General features: G+C 38.5%; 1 protein-coding gene across 3 annotated transcripts in view; it reads left to right on the top strand.

The window, feature by feature from the left end:
* Positions 1–28: 28 nt before the first annotated feature.
* The window catches only part of UHRF2 (ubiquitin like with PHD and ring finger domains 2), an 80,120-nt gene continuing 60,408 nt past the window's right edge, over positions 29–19,740 (top strand). Inside the window, exons 1-3 of one of the 3 annotated variants that reach the window (XM_027709625.1) lie at positions 29–535; positions 13,578–13,820; positions 17,581–17,843. In XM_027709625.1, the coding sequence (XP_027565426.1) occupies positions 383–535; positions 13,578–13,820; positions 17,581–17,843 (659 nt within the window). In that variant the 5' untranslated portion in view covers positions 29–382. The remainder of the gene's footprint in view (positions 536–13,577; positions 13,821–17,580; positions 17,844–19,740) is intronic. The other 2 variants (XM_027709623.1, XM_027709624.1) reach the window with 2 other exon arrangements.

The raw sequence follows: 19,740 nt of genomic DNA on the forward strand, positions 1-19,740 counted from the left end.
TGGCGCCGTGACCTCCATGTGAGCGCGGCGGTGCTCCCGGTAAACACTGCCCGGGCCGGGCCATGGCTCCCGCCGCCTCCCCATAGGTCTGCCCGCCGCCTCCCGCGCCGCCTCGGCGGGATCGGGGAGCGCCGCGGGAGCCGCTCGGCTCCCTTCCCTCTCCCGCGCCCCGCCGAGCGGGGCCGGCGGCCCGGATTGCGGCGGGAGGGTCGCGCCCGTTCAGCGGGGTTTCAAATTCCTGCCCTGCCGAGCCGAACAAAGAGCGGGAGAGCTCTCGGACCCCTCCGCTGCAGTCCCACGCCGCGGGCGCTCACCCGCGGAGCGGCCCCCAGCCCCTGCCCCGGGCCCCGCTCCCGTGCCCGCGGCCGGGCGGGCGGGCACCATGTGGATCCAGGTCCGCAAGATCGACGGCACCGAGACCCAGACCATCGACGACCTGAGCCGCCTCACCAAGATCGAGTGCCTACGGGAGAAGATCCAGGAGACCTTCCGCGTGAGCCCCGACCGCCAGCGCCTCTTCTACCGGGGCAAGCAGGTGAGGCGGGAGCTGCCATGCCTGGGCGGACCCTCGGCGGTCACCGCTTGTCCCGGGTCCGGCTCTGTGCGGCGCGGGGGTCCCCGTCTCTACCCATGTGCCGTCCTGTGGCTCCCGCTTTTGTTTACTCCCGGGCCTGGGGGGAAGGGAGCGGGAGCCCCCCCGACAGGCTCCTCCGGGACCCCGCGCCCCCCCTTTCTCCCTGAGGGAGTGAAAACGCGAGGGAGTAAATCCCCCCTCCGTGTGCCAGCGAGGGCCCTTTGTGTGTTTATTTTCCCACCTGAGCGACTGGAGGCTCCTCCCCCGGCCCCCGCCTTCATCCTGCCCAAGTGACAGGGTGGCCGGAGGGATGCAGAGGGAGGAGGGAGCTGCGCCCTCCCAGTGTCCCCCGCCCCACCACAGCCTTGGCCGGGCAGGGCGGGAAGCGGGCGGACCGCGAGCGGTTTCCAGGGAAAACGCCGCTCCGGGTCCGCACGTGGCGGGGCGGGGAGAGGCGGCGGCACGGGGTTAATTTCGCGGGCACAAGTCGTGATCCGCGGGTGTCCTCGGCTGGTGAGCCCCGGTGTGTCCCGGGCAGGATCGGGGAGGCTGCTGGGGGTCTGGAGAGGCGCTTCATCTCGAGCGGGGCAGCCCGGTGTAGCAGGGGTGACTGGCTGGAAGCGTTCTGTGAGCTGGTACTTGCGCTGCCCTCCCGTGCTGGATACAGTTTGTTCCGAATAGGTCGCCTCAGGCTGTAACTTTGTTGCTGAAGGGTGTAACCTTTGAAGCTGCTTTACATAAACTAAGTACTCGGTGCTGGAGTTGTGAAAGTGAGGCTCAGCTATTACCTGACACGAGAGGCACCGGCTGTGTCACTGGGAAAGTGACTCTTGAAATGCATCTTCATAGAGCAGATGTGTGTTGTAGTGTTCGCCTAAGCTGAGTAATACAGGGCAGTGGGATTTCTGCCGCAAAAGAGATAAAGTGTGTATCTTTACAAATAAGGGGAAAAAACTTTGGAAATACAAATTTAAACCTTGACCAGGAGGTAAGCATTAGCAGCTGGATGCTAAGGCTAGATTGTGAATTCAATAGTAAATGACTAGATTTCTGTGTTCTACAAGTTGGTGAGGGTGAGGGTGGTGTTGGAGGACAGGTCTGTAAAGAAAACTCAGGACAATTGCATGTTTCTCAGAAGGGGCCCAATCAAGGAACACCAGTCTTGAATTTGTGTGACATGTGCTGGCACATCTCTTTGAGTGCAGAGGTTGGTGTGGAACACGAGGTTTACCCGAGAAGCAGGGAAGATGAGCCTGTAATCAGTTGTACTTTTCTATGTAGTCTGAAAGTGGCCAGACCAATTAGAATGAACATTTTAGTTAACAGATGTCTCTTGCTTAAGAAAATGCAATAGTGAAATTTCCTACATGAGCAGCATTTGTGAGTGTAATACATAGTATATATCCAATTTAGGACACATCTGGGATTATGTTCAGTGAAGAGTTAAGGAGTTCTTTTTTATAGTTTCATTCCCCATAAATACCCATTTTCTTGCAATTACCATAATTAATTCTGAAGTTTCCTTGTTGATCATGGGTTGCTTTTCTGTTTCCATGGTGCTTGTAAGTAGAAAAAAGGTCAGAAGGGTTGCTCTTGCACAAGTAAAACTGGATGTTGAGAGACGTGAGTAAAGGAAACTGTAAACAACTTCAAGTCTCTCAGAGCTGTGATAAAATAAATCGAAATAAAAAAGGGCACTTCAATTAAATATGAGGTGGACAGAAAGCAATATATTGAGGTGGAAACTTGAAAAAACCTGGAGATTGCTGCATGTGTTGTAAAAAATATTATCTGGGCCAAACTATTTTCTTATTTGGTTAACCCTCAGCATGGTTAAATCTGTACAGTCTGCTAGTAGAACCGTGAGTTTACTACTGCACACTGCTTACTGTAGGCTCTCTAGATGTACTCAGATCTTGCAGGTGGTGGGAAGACTGACTACATAATGATGTTCTAAAAATGGGAGGAATGTGAGGTTATAAGGATGTAGGAACCTAAGTGAGTCACCGTCTATGGGCTGAATTTTGTCATCATCGTGCTCTTAGCTTGCAGTAGAGAACAGCTTCAACTAACATTTTGGGCTGGAGCCATTATTTTGCAGTTCTTCAGGAGTGCCCATGTCCAGTTAATGTAGTTTATGTGGTATACAGTGATTTGCTGTTGTCTGGTCTTCAAGCACATATGCAAGAACGTAAGTGGGCGGTACATCGCATGCCTGTTCTTAAGGGCTAAAATACTCTAGAACTGCTGGACAAAACTTAGTGTTGTGATTATTGTAGTACTTTGTATTACTATTGTGGGGTTGTTTTTCTTTTTTCTTTTTTTTTCTTGTAAAACCCAGAAAAAACACTACTTTATTGAATAGGCTGGTGTCTATTTTTTAACTTTTACTGCAGTTCACATGCGGAAGTGAAGATTGAGCCAGATAGTGTTACTGTATAACATGGTCTGGTCTGTGAGGACATCCTGGACTCTCTGGGATCCACATTTCTGCAGAGCTGAGTAACTGTCTATCAGCCACAGAAGTCAAGTCATTCTGTAGATTGAGGTAGAACTTTCTGAGGAAAGGGAATAGTAACGTATGTATAGTTCTTTAGCGTGCTTCAATAACCTAGTCTGCAGTTAGCCACAGAAGTCTGCTGAACATTAAAACCTGCAGTGATGTCTCTTGCTTTCTTTCATGAAGAAGGTGGATAGTTGTCTGGAAGGATTTTCTTGGAGGGCCACAAATATTTTCTTATGCTGGAATTAAACATATTCTAACCTTGCTCCACCACTGACTATTCATATCTAATGCTTTTTCAATGTTATTTGTTAACTCTGAGTAAACTGGTAAATTACAATGCATTGTGTGGAGGTTCTTAGAGAAATTCAGAAAAGCAAGATAAGACAAGCTGACTTCCAGCAACATATTCTCTCTCCTAATTGGAAAACCTGTGAAGCTGCTCTTGATGAGAACAGAAGTTCTCAATTTATTCAAGAAATTGAAGGAGATATATCTTGGCATTTTGACCTACCAGACCAGATCTCTATAGAATCAAGTTATACATATTGCGAGATTTCTAGCTTTCAGTTACAATGATGGAAAAATAGAGCAGTAAAAATACATTGAAGTTTAAATTTGAAACTTAGCAGAGAGCTTAAGGGGTGTTAATACCTACTTATGTTTTGCACAGAACTAAAGATGCAGAATTTTGTACCTTAGCAATACTGGTTGTTTGTGGAAGGTAAAAACTAATGTCTTGTGTGGGCTTCTTTCATCACCCCATCCCATCCCACTGGAATTCGAATTCAGTGAAAACTTGTAAATGGTTGTTGTTAAAAAAAAAAGTCTCAATATCTTTTCCATAGTGCTTACTAGAGTTGGGGAAAAACAGGACATTGGCCACCAAAGGTTTCTTTGTCAGTATATGTAAGAGGAAGTGAACTGAAACTGCTTTTGAAGCCATTAATCTTGTTGGTGAGGAAACCACTCCTAACCTGTTTCATTGACGTTGTGGTTTAACCCCAGCTGGAGATGAAAATACCATGCTCAGTCACTCCCCCATCACCAGGATTGTAGAGAGAATTGAAAGGATAAAAGCTAGAAAACTTGTGGGTTGAGATAAAGACAGTTTAGTAGGGAAAGCAAAAGCCATGCACACAAGCAAAGAAAAATAGAGAATTAATTCACAGCTTCCCATGGGCTGTTCAGCCATCTCCAGGAGAGCAGGGCCCCATCACACGTAACAGTTACTTGTGAAGGCAAATGCTATCACTCCAAACCTCCCCCCTCCTCCTTCTTTCCCCCAGCTTTATATCCTGAGCATGATGTCATTGGTCTGGAATATCCCTTTGGTCAGTTTAGATCACCTTCCCTGGCTGTGTCTCCTCACAACATCCCATGCATCCCCACCTTCCTTGCCAGTGTGGCAGGATGAAAAGCAGAAAAGGCCTTGGTTCTGTGCAAGCACTGCTCAGCAATAACAGAAACATATCTATATTATCAACCCAAATCCAAAACACAGCCCCATACCAGCCACTGTGAAGAAAGTTAACTCTACTCCAGCCAAAACCAGCACAATGGGAGACTGAAGTCAGCAGGTGGAAGTGAGAGTATTGAAGCTATTTATTTACTTGATATGAAAGTTGCTGTAAATCAGGCCTACTTCAGTAGGAGAAATTTGGCTCTGCTTTTAGGCACAAAAAAATGTGATAGTATGCACTGTGTTACTTAGCCATGCAAGTTTACTGTTAAGTATGATTTCTCAGACCCATGCTGTAATGCCCAAGTGTTTAGGGTTTTGTTTCTGTAAAATTTAACTGAAACATTAGAGGGGTAGGAGGAGTGGAGGACCTTTATTTTTGCATGAGAGCATCCTTGTGATAAAGTAGCTTCGGTGAAACACAGTTAAAAATTTGGCAATAGGATGTGCCTTTATTAGACAAGACCTCTTTAGCTTCTGGGGACCTGGGCTGGCACATGAGTAATGGATAGAATATCACGTGAGTTTAAGCTTCCAAGGTTCGGGTTTGTAAACTGCATTTTAAGTGCTTCTTAATACCTACAGCTTGGATGAATTTCCAGAACGATAGAAAAGCATTGCTCCTGGAATATTTCCCTCAAGAATGGGAGTGCTAAACCTATTCCTAGAACAACTGAGTTTCTTAACACGGACTCTTTCCAACTTTATTTTGTTTGGAAAATTGTAAACATTTTCAGCTGAAGCTGTCCAAACCCCATCTGCTTCAGGCAGAAATCTGGGGTGAGAAATCTTCAGCTGGAGTAGTTAAGTTTTATATTTCAGAGAAATAGTTTGAAGAAGTCTTAGAAGGGAAGTGATTACCATTCTTTGAAGCTGGTAACAAGTCACTCTGTAGCGTGAGGAGAGTTATCTGGGCAGATACGATCATATTGCTTACCAAAATTCCTGACACATTCATAAGTGTATACTTGGAACTTATATGGCATTAGGTTTAGTAGCCCTATGAGTGAGTTTTTTTATATGATTGCAGAAGTTGTTTACTAAAATCATCTTCCTGTTAAATTTTTAATGTAAAGCTATTAATGCAATTTACCATTCCGTGGTATGATTATCTTTGTTATTCAAAGCACCTAAACAAACTGAAGGAAAAGCAGAAACATGGGTCAAACCAGAATACTTTGTACTGTTTTGCGTGTGTTACTTAAGTATTAGAAACCTGGAAAAACGTCACATAACTTCTAAGAAATTAGAGCCAACTAGATTTTATGGCCGTTATTCACAGAATATGCTGAGTTGGAAGGGACCCACCACAATCATTGAGTCCAGCTCTTAGCCCTTCACAACACATCCCCAAAAGTCACACCATGTGCCTGAGTGTCACAAATACATGTAATTTAGTTAGGATAATTCGGTATATGTACTTTTAAAATTAATATGGAAATTCTTGGAAAATGAGGTGGATTTTTTTTAAATTAGAAAGGACTCTATAAACCCTTAGATGCAGAACACACTTGATGCAAGGCCTACACTGACACTACATAATGAGGATTTCCTATGATGGAATATGATCAGATGTGGATATCAATAATATGGATAGAAGTTATCAGAGGATTCTCTTCTTTAAAAGCTATTAACTGAATCTCTATTGCCATGATTTAACTGTAAAATTATGTAAAAATATACTTGGTTATTGATTTTTTGGTTTTGGCTTTGGGTTTTTTTTTAGATTTTTGTTGTTGATTATGGAAGCTTGATAATAACCAGTTCTTCATTACAGGTGTCCTTACAAGCTGCAGATAGTCATTTGCTCTCACTGGCACTGCTGTTGCTGAAGTTCATTTGCCTGTGCTGTAGAAGCCCATACCATCATACAGGAGGTACTTGACCCCTCTCATCTAATCAACACAGGGATGGATGAGTCTTTCCATGCTTCTGGGAATTTCACTGTGGCTTTATATTTTGACATGCTTTTTTCTTTTTTTATGAAAGTATCAGGTAATCCTAAATATCATCCAGAAGACACTATGAACTTTTATTTACCTAATGAGAAGATTCCTGAGAACACAAAAAGAAGAGCAACCTTGCTGTTTTAACTTCATCTTCAAGCTAAAAATTAATGAGTGGATGTTCCTTTAATGGGATTTAGAGTTGCGTCCAAGAAGAAAATATCATATCTAAATTAACATTTTTTTCCTGTATCTCACCCAGTAATAAAAGGATAAATAATCTTCAAAACATGAACTGCTTTTTAAAAAGTTTAACGCGGAAGAGGTGCAGACTTGAACCCTGTAGAAGTCATTGCTCGAGACTGAGAATGGCTACCTTCACCATGATCTTCTGATAAAGTAAAGAAGTTCTTTTCTTACATCTCTTGACTTTCAGCTCTTTTTTGTTGGCACTAATCTTGTACACTGGAATCTGTTTTGGATTGTGTTTATTCCTGATTAAAAGGTAAAATATGTTGGTACCACCTGTACACTTTGTAAATAATTTTGTAGAAATGGTGTAAAACCCACTTGTTTATTGGAGAATGTGGCCTTAAAATGTGGGCTTTTATCCTTAATTTTAGTTATAGAACTTCAGGAAAAGTGTGAATTTCTTCTCAAGAAAGCTGGTCTTGTTAATTGAGTACAAAGATAACTAATATACATTTTTTCATGGTGTTTGTACTGAGATTGATGTGTAATTACAGACAGTGTCAGCAACAAGATTCTGTAATTTCTTCCTAGGTTGTGCAGGGTTTTATAGCATGCTGGACTTCCTCTTTGTGTGGAGAGCTGAACAAGCACAGCAAATTCACAATGTAGTGTGATCATACTCTTTGGTTGTAACTGAAGTTGTAGAAAAGCCTTTCTTAGAATATTCTTCCATCCCTAGGAGTTCCCTTTGCTGTATGCTTTCTGCTGAGACTGTGGGATTCTCAGTGAGAATATGATACCTACCTAAAATGCAGTTTATTGACAGTAAGTCAATTGATACTATCCAGTGTTAAGATTGTCTTTTTTTTTAAGTCCAGGGCAGGTTGTTAGCTGTCGTGTAACATGCATAGGTTGTCAAAATGGGGCGTATTCTCTGATATGAAGACTAGTTTGTCCTACTGTGTTCTTGTGATTTTTGATGGCATCCTGTCTTCAGACGTTCTTGTAGGCTGCTCTGAAATGTGCACTCTTGTGGCAAAAAATCAACAGAAATGAGTCTCATTTGGACCATATTTTCCGGACACTAATAACTTCTTTGGTTACTGTTTTGTGAAGTGTTGTGGCCTGTCTGTATTCCATTCTGGAGGGACATGGATCTAGACACTGTTGGAGAACTTGGTTGTCCAGATGTTTCACCTACTTGAGTGCTGAAGAGAGAGAACAAAGAGAGAGCAATAGTTTTATTTTTTAGTTAATAAATTTTCCTTCTTGAAATGAGGCAATAATCTGTCATTTGTGTCTGTTTACTTTTAACAGCAAGCCATGAAATCCAAACCAGGATAAAAAGCACTAATAAGGTTAACCTAGGATTTCTTTTTTGTTTCTGATTGTGCCCTAGGGTTTCTTTTTTTTTTCCAAGTAAGATAGACATTTATTTCCTATTTAGGAAAGTAAATCTTTACTGTAGTTAGTTTTTGTATGAGAGGGATTGGTGTTGCTGTCTAGTTTGTATTAGGATCTTTGCTAAAGCCAGCAGCAATAAGGAGAGTTAAGAGAAAACATTCAGGAGTACCACTGTGAACAGTATGAACAGGGTGTCCTTATGACTACACAGGATATATGTAAAAACCTCATTTAAAATGTGGAGAGAGTATAATGAAGCCTGCACTTGAGAACCAGTCTGCCATAGACATGTGAGAAGGAGCCACTAAACCTCATAGATGTGGAGTCTTTGCTTAAAGATGTTTGCATTTTTATCCTCTTAATATAACAAATTGTCTGAGTAGTTTGGTTGTTCAGGGCCAGGAATATCTTTTTGGACCCTCAACAGTTACTGCTACATCACTCAAAAAATGTCATTGATGGCATTAGAACTGCCCCATGTGCAAGAATTATAGGATGTTTAAATAGAATCATCACCAGACAAAATATGTTTTGACAGAGCAGCCTGTATGAGTCTTGTAACAGGTATTATTGAAACTACAGTTGCTTGAGGAGGAAGAGGATCTCCTGGAGTTGCAAACACTTGAAGACAGCACATATTAAACATCCCAATTCATATAAAGACAGTAACTTTCTTTTTGTGTTTGTCTACTAGATCCTGTTTTATTTAATCTTTGTCTCTGTTGCAGCTGAGGAAACTGTACTTCCCTGGGAGACAATTCCAGTACACAGTTATTGTGAAAACCTGCCTAGTACTTTCAATGTGGTTAATACACGAATTTGAAAATCCTGGAATCCTGAAGCATTCTTTTCAGATACAAGTTTTTCATGTGAAATAAAAATACTTTTCAGGTTCTCTTTCAGCTTTGAAAGTGTAAACAAACCGAGCACACACTGAGACTGGCTGAGGTCCTTAACCGAAGGGGTCCAGTGTTGTGCAGTAAAGGTTATTAAAATTTCCTTGTTCTGTATTGGTCCCATTGCCTAGAACTCACTTATTACATACTGGTAAGCTGATTTTGAATTTTCAGTTAGGCTTTTCATTACTAGATGCTGGTTAGAGATGTGTTGGAATGCTTCTGTGGAATTCAATTCCAACAGCCTTCCTGCAGGCAGAAAAGCTTAATTTTGTACATCAGTCTTGAGATGGGAAATACCAGTAGTTATAGAAGTCCACTTTGCTTGCATGAATGAGTACCTTGCTGGAAGTTATAGGTTCTGGATTTCTTCAGACTAATTTAGCCTCTGGATAACTCCTGTAAACAACTCTTAACCAAGGTTCTCTACTGAACTTGAGCTCAAAACTCTTTACCCTTGTGTATTTCCTGTTCAATTTATAGGGTGCACATAATGCCTATGCAGAATAAAAGATTGGTGTTGCTTAACTTTTCATCATACTTTGTTAATTGAAGAACTCACCTACATTCATTATGGTTTATTTCATCTGTATTGCTAGATATAGGCATTGCTCTAGTTCTTGGAAAAGATACCCTCAGAAGATGCTTAAAGGCACACTTTCATAAGTGATTAAGTATCTTGATTGTCAAGTGGAATGACTGGATTAAGGTGACCCAGGGACTTATGCTTCTGGATCACACCTTAAGATAATAACAGTAGGTAATGTGTTCTTACAGGAATTATTATGTGCTTTCTTGAGAGATTTCTGTACAAGCTGTATAACCCATAATGAACTGTGTTTCTGCTGGGACTTTTAGTTAACATGATAATAATTGGGGAATTACTTGTCAGGCTTAATTTTTTTCCCTCAGGTCAGTGTCATACCACATTCTGCATGATCGTTCATGTTCGCGTGAGTGCAGCTTCTACATACTTTTAAAGTAATTTGTGGCTTGACGTTATAAGACAGTTCTTCTAATAGTGGTAGTAGGTAGGTATCACTTCCAGTATTGCATTGCTACAGCTGCTCTCGTGTAGTAGAGTAAACACAGTGTTGTCTTACCTTTAAGTATGTATAACAACCTTTTTTAGGAGTATTTTGAAATTGATAGTGTCTGTAACATATGATGGTAAGAGTACACTTGAAAGATGTAATCCGTTTCTCTACTTGTATTTAGAATAATGAGAGACTGTTAGATACAGTGAAGCTAGCTGCTCTTTAGTGCTATTTCATTCAGAATATGTTAATGAAGCCTCAGGGGCTTTTGAAGCATACCAGTCATTAAGAGGAAGAAAAACTGAAAGTAAAATCTAGTGCTAAGGGAACAAATGCATCTTCTTGTAATGACAGTAGGATCAGAAGAGCTAGCAAAATTTTGTAAATGAAGTTGCCTGTTCAGTTATTTTTGCTTTAGTACATGTTCTAATCACTCATTAGGAAATCATAACTGACTTGAATGAGATTGATTATCTGATAATTGCGTGATTACTTTCGTTTTTCATTTGCATGTATAAACTTATGAATGACAAGTGTCCTTAAATGCTTAGTGAATGATTAAGCAACCATGTAATGTTTGTTTCTTTTCTTTTAATACACTCACCAGGCAAACATATTTTCAGGGAATCTTAGTACCTTTACACAGCAGAATGGGATGAAATTCTTTATTTTAATTCAAGAAAGAACATCCTATAGTTCTGCTCTCCTTCTGTATGGAATGGATTTCTTTAAACACTGTTTTCCAATTTTGTTATTCAAATGATTTCAATTGTCAGTGATGCAGTAATGCTAGGTATAGGTATACTTGCAGATTCACACTTTAGTTCTTGTAAGGCAAAAAGCATTGTGAACTTGATTCTGCTTATTGAATTTCTGTGTTTCTCTCCTTTGTTTCTAGAAGCTGATACTGTTGCAGTGTCATTGGCTTGGTCTAAATTTATACAGTTGCTCATACTCGAGAACATACTTTTTGCTCATATTGTAAACAGGTACTCTTTCCTTGTCATGTTGCCAAACACTGCAGACTGCCTCGTGAAGTGTGCTTATAGTAATCTTATCTTTGTTACAACGCTTTTAGACTTTAGTGTAACTTCACTAGTCATAGAATGACTATTTTGGTGTCACAAAATATTCCTGCAAAGAATACAAATAATAAAAACAGAGGAAAAAACTTGTGATCACAGAATCATGGAATGGTTGAGTTGGAAGGGACCTTAAAGATCATCTAGTTCCAAACTCCCTGCCATGAGCAGGGACACTTTCCACTAGACCAGGTTGCTCAGTCTTTTTTTTTTTTTTTTTGCCTCATACTAATAGGGAGGATTGAGTTTTGTATTGGAGATATAACTTGTTCTGCAGTCATTACTGAATGGTGTATTATTTCAAGGTGATTATTTGTTTTTGTTTGGGATTTATTTGTACTCTGAATATAAGAATAGCACTTTAAACTTAAAACAGTGAAAATGCAAACCTCTCTTGGTATGGAAAGCCTCCAGTCTTGTTGTAGGGCTGCAAGAACACTTCTGTCCCCTTTGTTAAAGATTTTTCAAAGGGATAGAAATGTATGGTATATGACATGGTGAGACAGAAAAGGTTGCTTGAACTTTTTAAGTAGCTTGCTCCTCAGTATGAAGCCCTAAGCCTAAAGGTCCTGGCATATGATGCGGTGTTGGTAGTCACCTGTAGAATCACAGTTGCTGGAGGTTTCTCCTCTGAGGCTTGCATTCCTCTAATAATTACAGCATGAAAATCTTCAGGACAGTTTTGTATGCTGTGTGTTGAACTGGTTTGAAAACAGTCAGCATTACAAGGATTGTTCCCGTAGCTGTTGACCAGACAGCTGTGTCAGCTTCAATTACTTTGAAACAAGCTATGAGTACTCCTGTTTATAGATCCAGTTGTGGGTGGGTACAGTTGTTATCAGCAGTAAAGGGAGTAATTTTTTTCCACACAGATCTTAGATTTGTGGAAGAACTGATTCATTTCTTGACTGTCAGCTTCTGTTCATAACTGTCCCCTGCCCTTTAGAGCTGCTTGAGAAAGCAGAGCGGATGAAGGAAAAAATATGCATTCCATTTTGTCTATCTTGAGATCATTTGAATGTTAGAGAAAATATTCAAATTAACATTAATGAGAAACTTGAGAATTCCTTCTTTATTTTTTTCTGTTCCTTCCTGCTCCCTGCTTTTTCTTGTTGTACTGATACTACCCATAAGGTCGTGAAAACAGTTCTGTTTGAAAAGATTCGTGAAACATCAAGTTGTATTGAAAGTAGCAACTATTCTTGGAAAAAGGGTAGATAATTTTTTTTGTTGCAAAAGTAGTTTGGAAAGATGTGGGAGTTTTTCAGTCATGCATGTTCTTCTCCCAGTGCATCGTGAAGTAAAGTGTAATACTAGTTTCAATATCTCAAAGCAATGTATTGTACTCTTAGGTGAATCAAATCTCTACTTCAAAGATGCTGTAGGTCATTGAGCGTTTAACTGAGCAAAGTAGCAGTGGTCACTACTCCCTGTATTTCTTTCCTAGCACACAACTTGTCATTTCCTTGGTGTGAGTTTCTTAGCTTAATTGTACATAGGTGAGATCATTAGGTAAAACAAAGATAATAGCAGGTATCTTAAAGCTCTGCAGAGTGCATCCAAAAATAATGTTTAGTAGCCGTGTTCTATGGATGATTTAAAATGTCTACTACTATTTATATTCTGATGTTCTGCAGGATCTAATTGCAGCTGGAATATAGTGGGGCCTGACGTATGAAGTTGTTTGAGGGAGTGCTACACCGTGTGTGTTTTTCAGTTTTATAATAGTTTTATACTTTATGGTTTTTATAATAGTTTTAAACTGATTGGTTAAAAGACTTGATTTCAGATTCAATCTTGTTTTGATCTTGGGGTGGGGGCTTGGGGGATGGGGAACTTGGCTAAATCTGGAATAAGTATGTTTTCGAATGCTCTCAGTTTAGGAGGTTTCTTTTCATGAAGGCCAGTACCTATTTTTGTTTTGCTTCCCTCTAGATGTAGTTTCTCTTGCGCAACAATTTCAGATTTTACAGTTTTGAAAAGTAAATGGGGTTGTATGAGCATGAATTTTTTATATGTAGATGTTTTATTTAAGAAATAGTTTGCAAAATACTAGGGAAGCGTCAGGTACTGTCTTGCTTTCTAGAAAAGATTGAGAAAGAGGGAATTGTGAATTGCATAGCTGAAATGCACACAGCACAATTATTAATTTAAAACTTCTCACATATTTTTATATTTACTGTCTATGTTGTAAGTGACAATATGAGTTCTGCCTATTTCTTTAAAAGAAAATCACTGCATTATATTGGAAGTTGATGCATAGTTAAAAAGTCCAAAGTCTGTAAAGATGTCTGTTTGTAGTTTTAAGCCTTCCTTGATGAGAGTTTGCTTTTGCATGTACTGAAGACTTAGGTTTTTATTTACCTGTAATAGATGGCTTTTCTCTTCTGGCCCATACAATTAATGCCCGTAAAAGGAAGATTTGCAAACTACTTATGTACCTTAAGGTGGAATTTTACAAGTACACATTTCTTTTGACAGCTAGAAGATGGACACACTTTATTTGACTACAATGTTGGACTAAATGACATAGTACAGCTTTTGATACGTTCTGAATCTGAAGCTCCTACCACCGCTTCTGTGACAGATCAAGATGGAGAAGTCAATCCTTGTGCTGTTTCCAACTGCAAGAACAAAGCAAAAAAACCAAATAGTGGATCACCCAGTCAGCCATCTACATCATCTCGCTCGTTCCTCATAGATCCTGGCATTGGACTGTACAAGGTATGTACAAACTTTTTAAAAGGTGGAAACTTACCTCACTCTTTTGGGTTTGATTTTATTGTTAAAAAAGTTTGTTTTATTATTTAAAGGATTGTAACCTCATTGCTTTCTTTTATGATTTGATATAGTTCTCCAGTTTGTCTTAAGTGAAATTCACTTCATTTAAACTAACTCTTGCAGAGTCATGAGTGTGTCCCTGTACCACTCACGTTTCAGGAGAGTTCACAAACTGACACATTGTGTTCTCCAAAATCTGTTCTCCAGAAAGTTTAGAGTAGCTGTGAAACGAATATTTTTTTGTGGACAGAAGAAGCTAATAAAGAAAATATGTGGAGAAGTGTAGCTTTTCCCCTTCTTTTTTTCTTCAAGCTTGCCAAATAATTGGTTTAATACTAATGATTCAGTGCTGCATTAGAACGAGATTATCTCTGGAAATACACAATTTCTTTAAGCTGTATGTGATGTGGTGATTCCTCTCTTAATATAGGGTTTTTAGGAATCACTTATGTAGTATTCATTTAGTTTTGTACCTCATTGAATTTTTTGATATTATCATGTAGAATTACATCAGACTACCAGAAGTTTAATTTAAACAGAAAATGGGCAGTTTCCAGATTGCTAGCTTATTGGACATTTAGTAGAATGTATGTGTATATGTATGTATCTATGTGTGTCTATGGTAGCAATTCACCTCCTGTTTGTGTGTTTCTTTAGATAAGACATAGCCATAAGAGTAATTATTTTGCCGAAAATGTCCACAATTGCAGAGAAGGAATAGAAGGTTGAGACTGTGGTAAATTGGCAGACTTGCCTTAAATCGTTGGAAGAACTGAGGAGACTGGCTGAGAAAACAAATTGGGCCTCTCACTTATCTTATGCCTCATTACTTGTGAATTGATTACTTTTTCAGCCAACCGTATGTTTTCTATATATAGAGAGAAAAATTAAGGGTATAGTCATTTCATTGTTTCCCATTTGTAGATAACAGTATGAATGTGTAGAAGATTACAGTATTAGAAAACTTTGAAGAATGTATTTTTAGCCACTTTTGTAGTTCAAAAGTAGTAAAGTTGTTTAATAAAAGTCAGTAGAAAACATCATAAACTAAGCTATGTTAGATGGCTAAACAGACTGATATATTTAATCATTTTCCATTTGCTTGTTTGTTAGACAATAAGGAATTGTTTAGTTACAGGAAGAAGTAGTTTGTACAGCTTCTGTCTGAGGAAAGTCCTGTGCCTCACTGGATCTTCATTCAGAGCTAGACTCAAGAAAATACCTGTTACTTACTCGATGTTATGGATAATCCCAGCCTCTGTGCCATCCTCTCTCTTTCTGATTTCAACTGCCGAAAGGAAAGGTAGCCAGTATGGGACCTATAATGAAAAAAAAAAAAGGGTAGAGTTGATATTGGAAGTAAATGTTAAGAATAATTAAATTATTGTTAGATGGTTAAAATAGTGATTTAAACAGAGTTCCTCTGTGGTCATTGTATATTATGTAAATTAGAATGCTTTAGGTTGTTTTATATTCCAGTTGTACCTGATGTCTGTTATTTATATGTGCTCTGAAGAACTAGTAGCAGGGTGGAATTATGTTTAAACTCCTGTTCCTTATTACTAAGACTGAAAACCATTAGTGGTATCTCATTTAGGAACTGGGGGGCCATCTCAAGGTGAACTTGGCACCTGTGAAGGACACTGCCTTGGCTAAGTAATGGCCAAAAGGAGGAATACAAGACAAGTTGCAAGAGAGGAGTTACAGTAACACTGCTTGGGCATGCAGGAATGATGTTAAAAAAACCAAAGTTCATTCAGAAGCCATGTGCATGTTTCCCCTTCTCATATGATCTTCATAACTTTTCTTCCAAAAAACTCTGGCTGTAGTAAAAAAGTTTAACCCAAGAACGTTAGCTTGGAATAAAAACCACACAAACTGAAGCTATAATTAAAATCAGTGTTTGTTTAATACTGTCCATAAAGAGCTACTGATAAAACAGTTCTTTTAAACAAGACACCTCTAACGCAAATTAGTTGTCTTATGTGCCTCAGTGGTCTGTGGAAATAATTACTTGCCCTTATTCTTTGCAAGGGTGGGAAGTATGTTTTGTAACTGTTCACATAAGATTACAGAAGCATGCATTGAAGAGGAATGATTAAGGGAGTTTGCACTGATTTATGATTTTATTCTATTTTTTGTTTGTTTTGGTAGTTTTTTTGTTTGTTTGTTTTGTTTTGTTTTGTTTTGTTCTGCATCTGGTAATGATGATTTTTGACTTTGCTAACATGGTTTCTCTGGCACTTCCGTAACTGGTTGTAAGAAGTAGCAGCAGATGGAGAAATCTTTACTAGTGTGTATCTTGTTCAACTGTGTTTTGAGACGAGGAACTAAAGCTCCCCTTTTGAGCTACAACTGATTCAAACACATAAGGTTGTGTAGGGATGCCTTCACGAGGGTTCCCTCTAGAAGTGCCAGAATCCACTGATTATGTTTATAATAGATTCACAGATTTAAAATGAGGCTGCCCTTCTCTGATTTGTTTGTTATGTGGCTGAAATTGTCATTCTGGTAAAAAGCTGTACTTTGAATACTGTACATTGTAAGAAAGAATAAGAAAATACATGTCCATGCATGTATTTTACATGAGCAGAAAAATAAAACCTTGAGTTTTGGAAGTTATCTTAGGAAGAGGAATGGAAGAAACCCAACTATTGCTTTCTTGGGATAAACTTGTTAGCTCAAACTGCTGTCAGTTTTGCTTTCCAATACCTAAGGGCTGATTCACCCTAAATGTTAGAACTCATAGGGAATGTTTTTGTGTTTGTTCCTGTGAAAATATAATAAGGTTATTCAGATCTTAGAAACCAGCCTTTGGGGTTTCTAAGAGTGAGTATCTCTCTGGTATGATGTTGGTACTTGACAAAGAGTGGAGCTTAAACCATGTACATGCATGTGTCTCTTATTGTTTATTAAAGATATTTTCTGTGGTATGGGTGTGCAGTAGTTCTGTTGTAGTAATTTTTTTATACTTGGTGTACTTTTGAAGTATTTTTAAAATCTTTTCTTTCAGTGTTCTCAGTATTATTAACTGTTTAATTGGCTAAAGACTTCAGAAAGTTAAATGTGATTTAGAATAATAAAATGGTTTGGTTGCCAGTAAATTAATACCGGTAGTACTTGTGAGTACAGAAGGGAGAAATTCTTGAGATAGTTTCATTTCTTACAGTCATAACATTTTGGCTGACTGTGTGGGCAACCTTGTTAGACTTGTTTAATCTCTCTCCTTGAGTCTTTATTGGTTAAAAAAAATCATGCAGGCCAGAAGGGTAGAAGGTTAAATAATAACTCCAAGTTGAAGGCTCAGGGAAGTCTGTAAACTGCTGGGTTGTGAGATAGTATTTTGATGCTCTATGTGCTTGTTTTAGCCATAAAGAACAACTGGTGAAACAAGAGGAAAGTATAATGACAGATCAAGCTAATTTTCAGGTTTGGAGGGAAAACCAGAAGAAAATTAGCCTTGCTTTTACATACGAAAATTACATACAGATTATACTAGATTTCAATGAAGGAAGAGTAATAAAATACTCAAAGTGTAAATGAAAGTATTCATGACTGCATATTACTTGAATTTGCTTAAGCTCAACTGGTTACTATAGTTGATTGTTTTATAAACAGTAGCACAGTAAGTTGACTGATTTATTTTTTCTTAATTGGAAGTATATAAAATAAGCATTAATTCATTATTTGATTTTCCTTTTAGATAAATGAATTGGTAGATGCCCGTGATGTCAGCATTGGAGCCTGGTTTGAAGCTCATATAGAAAATGTTACCCGAGCAACAAAGGGACATAAGAATGGTAAAGCTCAAGGGAAGAGTGGTAACACTTACAAAAGGACTAATGGAAACTTAAATCAAGATCATTCTAGAGAAAATGCAAATAATTTGGACAGTACACCATCCACATCTTATTCAGACTGTATGGACACTGATGAAGAAGCTATTTATCATATCAAGTACGATGAGTAAGTGCTCCTGATACTATTTTGAGGACATCACGTATTGTTATTTGGTTTGTATAAACCAAGAATTTCTTGAAGAAGCTTGGAGTCAAAGAAAGCAAGTTCAGTATTGCAACCAAGGAAAAAATACTAAAAAATTTTTAACACTTTTCAGTCGGATGTGGTAAATCCATTGGGAGTAATGATATTTTTCATCCCTAAATACTGTAAAGTATTAATTTTCTGTCTCTATGAAACTTAAAATATATGCTTTCTCTATAAGAAAAAAAAAAACTTTATAACCAAATTTTTAATATGGCTTTCTCCAAGTAAAGTGTTGTTTTAATTTTTTTCATTATTTCCTATGTATATTGAATTCCTCTTAGTGGAGCTGAAGGAGAACTCCCATTAGGGCAAATTTTGTTACTTGATTTGGATTAACTTTATTTCAAATATAACAGTTGTGCACAAAATTACAGATCTGCACTTACAGTAGAGATTTGTAATCAAGAACTTAGTGACTAAGGGCTTGAAATTGATTCTTAAATGGAGAGAGGGCATTAAGGGTGGGTTTTTTTCAGTGTTTTTTTTTTTTTCCCTTCTAGTAATAACAAATTCTAAAGCCTGCAATAGGTGGGTGGGAAGTCCTGAGTTTGGAAGGATTCTGTATTTATGAACAGATTTGCACCACTTCATTTGCTTGAGAAATCGTTCAGATCTTGTTTTTTAGTAATATGTGTTAAAGCAATAATTTACGCTTCTAAACAAATAAAATTTTGAACGAGTTGAGTATTTTTAATTTTTGATACTGAGATTAGTAAAAATACTGCAGTTTGTGCAATGTAGCATGCAGGTAGAAGGATGCAAGGTATATTCAGTATTAACTAAACCTAGATTTCCAAAATAAGTTTTTAGAGCAGCTATTCCAGCTTCACCTATTTTAATAGGTAACTCTGAGAGCACTTTTTGTTCCTCTTACTAGTAATAGATACAACTTAATGCATTTTTTTTGACTCTGTGCTGAGTTCAGGGTCTGTATCTGTGACTGTATAAGCTCTCTACTTAAAATGTTAGAGAACTACGAAGGTGGAAATAGAAATGCAAATATGTCATTGAATATTGCAAGAAATACTTGAAAATAACTTAGTCAACTATTATGATCAAAATGAAGATATTTTTTCTCGAAATTACACATCTGTTGTGGTGTGATTTCAAAGACCTGACTTTAAGATTACTGTATTTTACAGTACTGTGGATATATGTAAGTTAACAGTGAGCAAACATTTCTGAGAAAGTGTTTGTAACTGTTGCAGTGAAATGATGTTGTTTTTTTGTAGATGCTATTATTTTTCATGAGTTAAAAGTACAGAAGTAGAAAAAGTTTCACAGCATTTCTGATTTTTCTTTGGCCTAGACTTACTAAAGAAAAAGAAGATTGACCTCTGTTTATGTGTATTTCAGGATCTAGCCACTCCCTTTCAGCAGGTGGAAACAAGTCTTTTTTTGCTCTTACAATAGGATTATGTGCATATATGCAGTACATACTTAGACAACAGAATTAGATAAGGCACAGAAGCATAATGTGGCAAGATAGTCACAATTAAGCTGATCAGTCTAAGGTATTGGAACTCAGAGCTTTTGGAAAGAAAAACCATTGGAAAGTGAAACTTGTACATTTATCAGCGATTGGGCTTTTGGTGGATGTTACTGATACAAATCTTTCAGGATCTCACTGTTTTTTTCTTTCAGGGTCTCACTGTTTTTTTCTTTCAGTGTCACCCAGCATGCACATTCTTATGGTAGCTACATATGTGCTCACACGACTTTGTTTTCATACATTAGTGTTTACCTCTTTGATGTCTGTAGACAACATGTGTATCCTGCCACCTTTATGCTTGATGTGGATAAATAGGGAGGTCAT

The sequence above is a fragment of the Neopelma chrysocephalum genome, unplaced genomic scaffold (genome assembly GCF_003984885.1).
Source record: "Neopelma chrysocephalum unplaced genomic scaffold, ASM398488v2 Primary Assembly neopelma1_96814, whole genome shotgun sequence".
NCBI classification, from domain to species: Eukaryota; Metazoa; Chordata; class Aves; order Passeriformes; family Pipridae; genus Neopelma; species Neopelma chrysocephalum.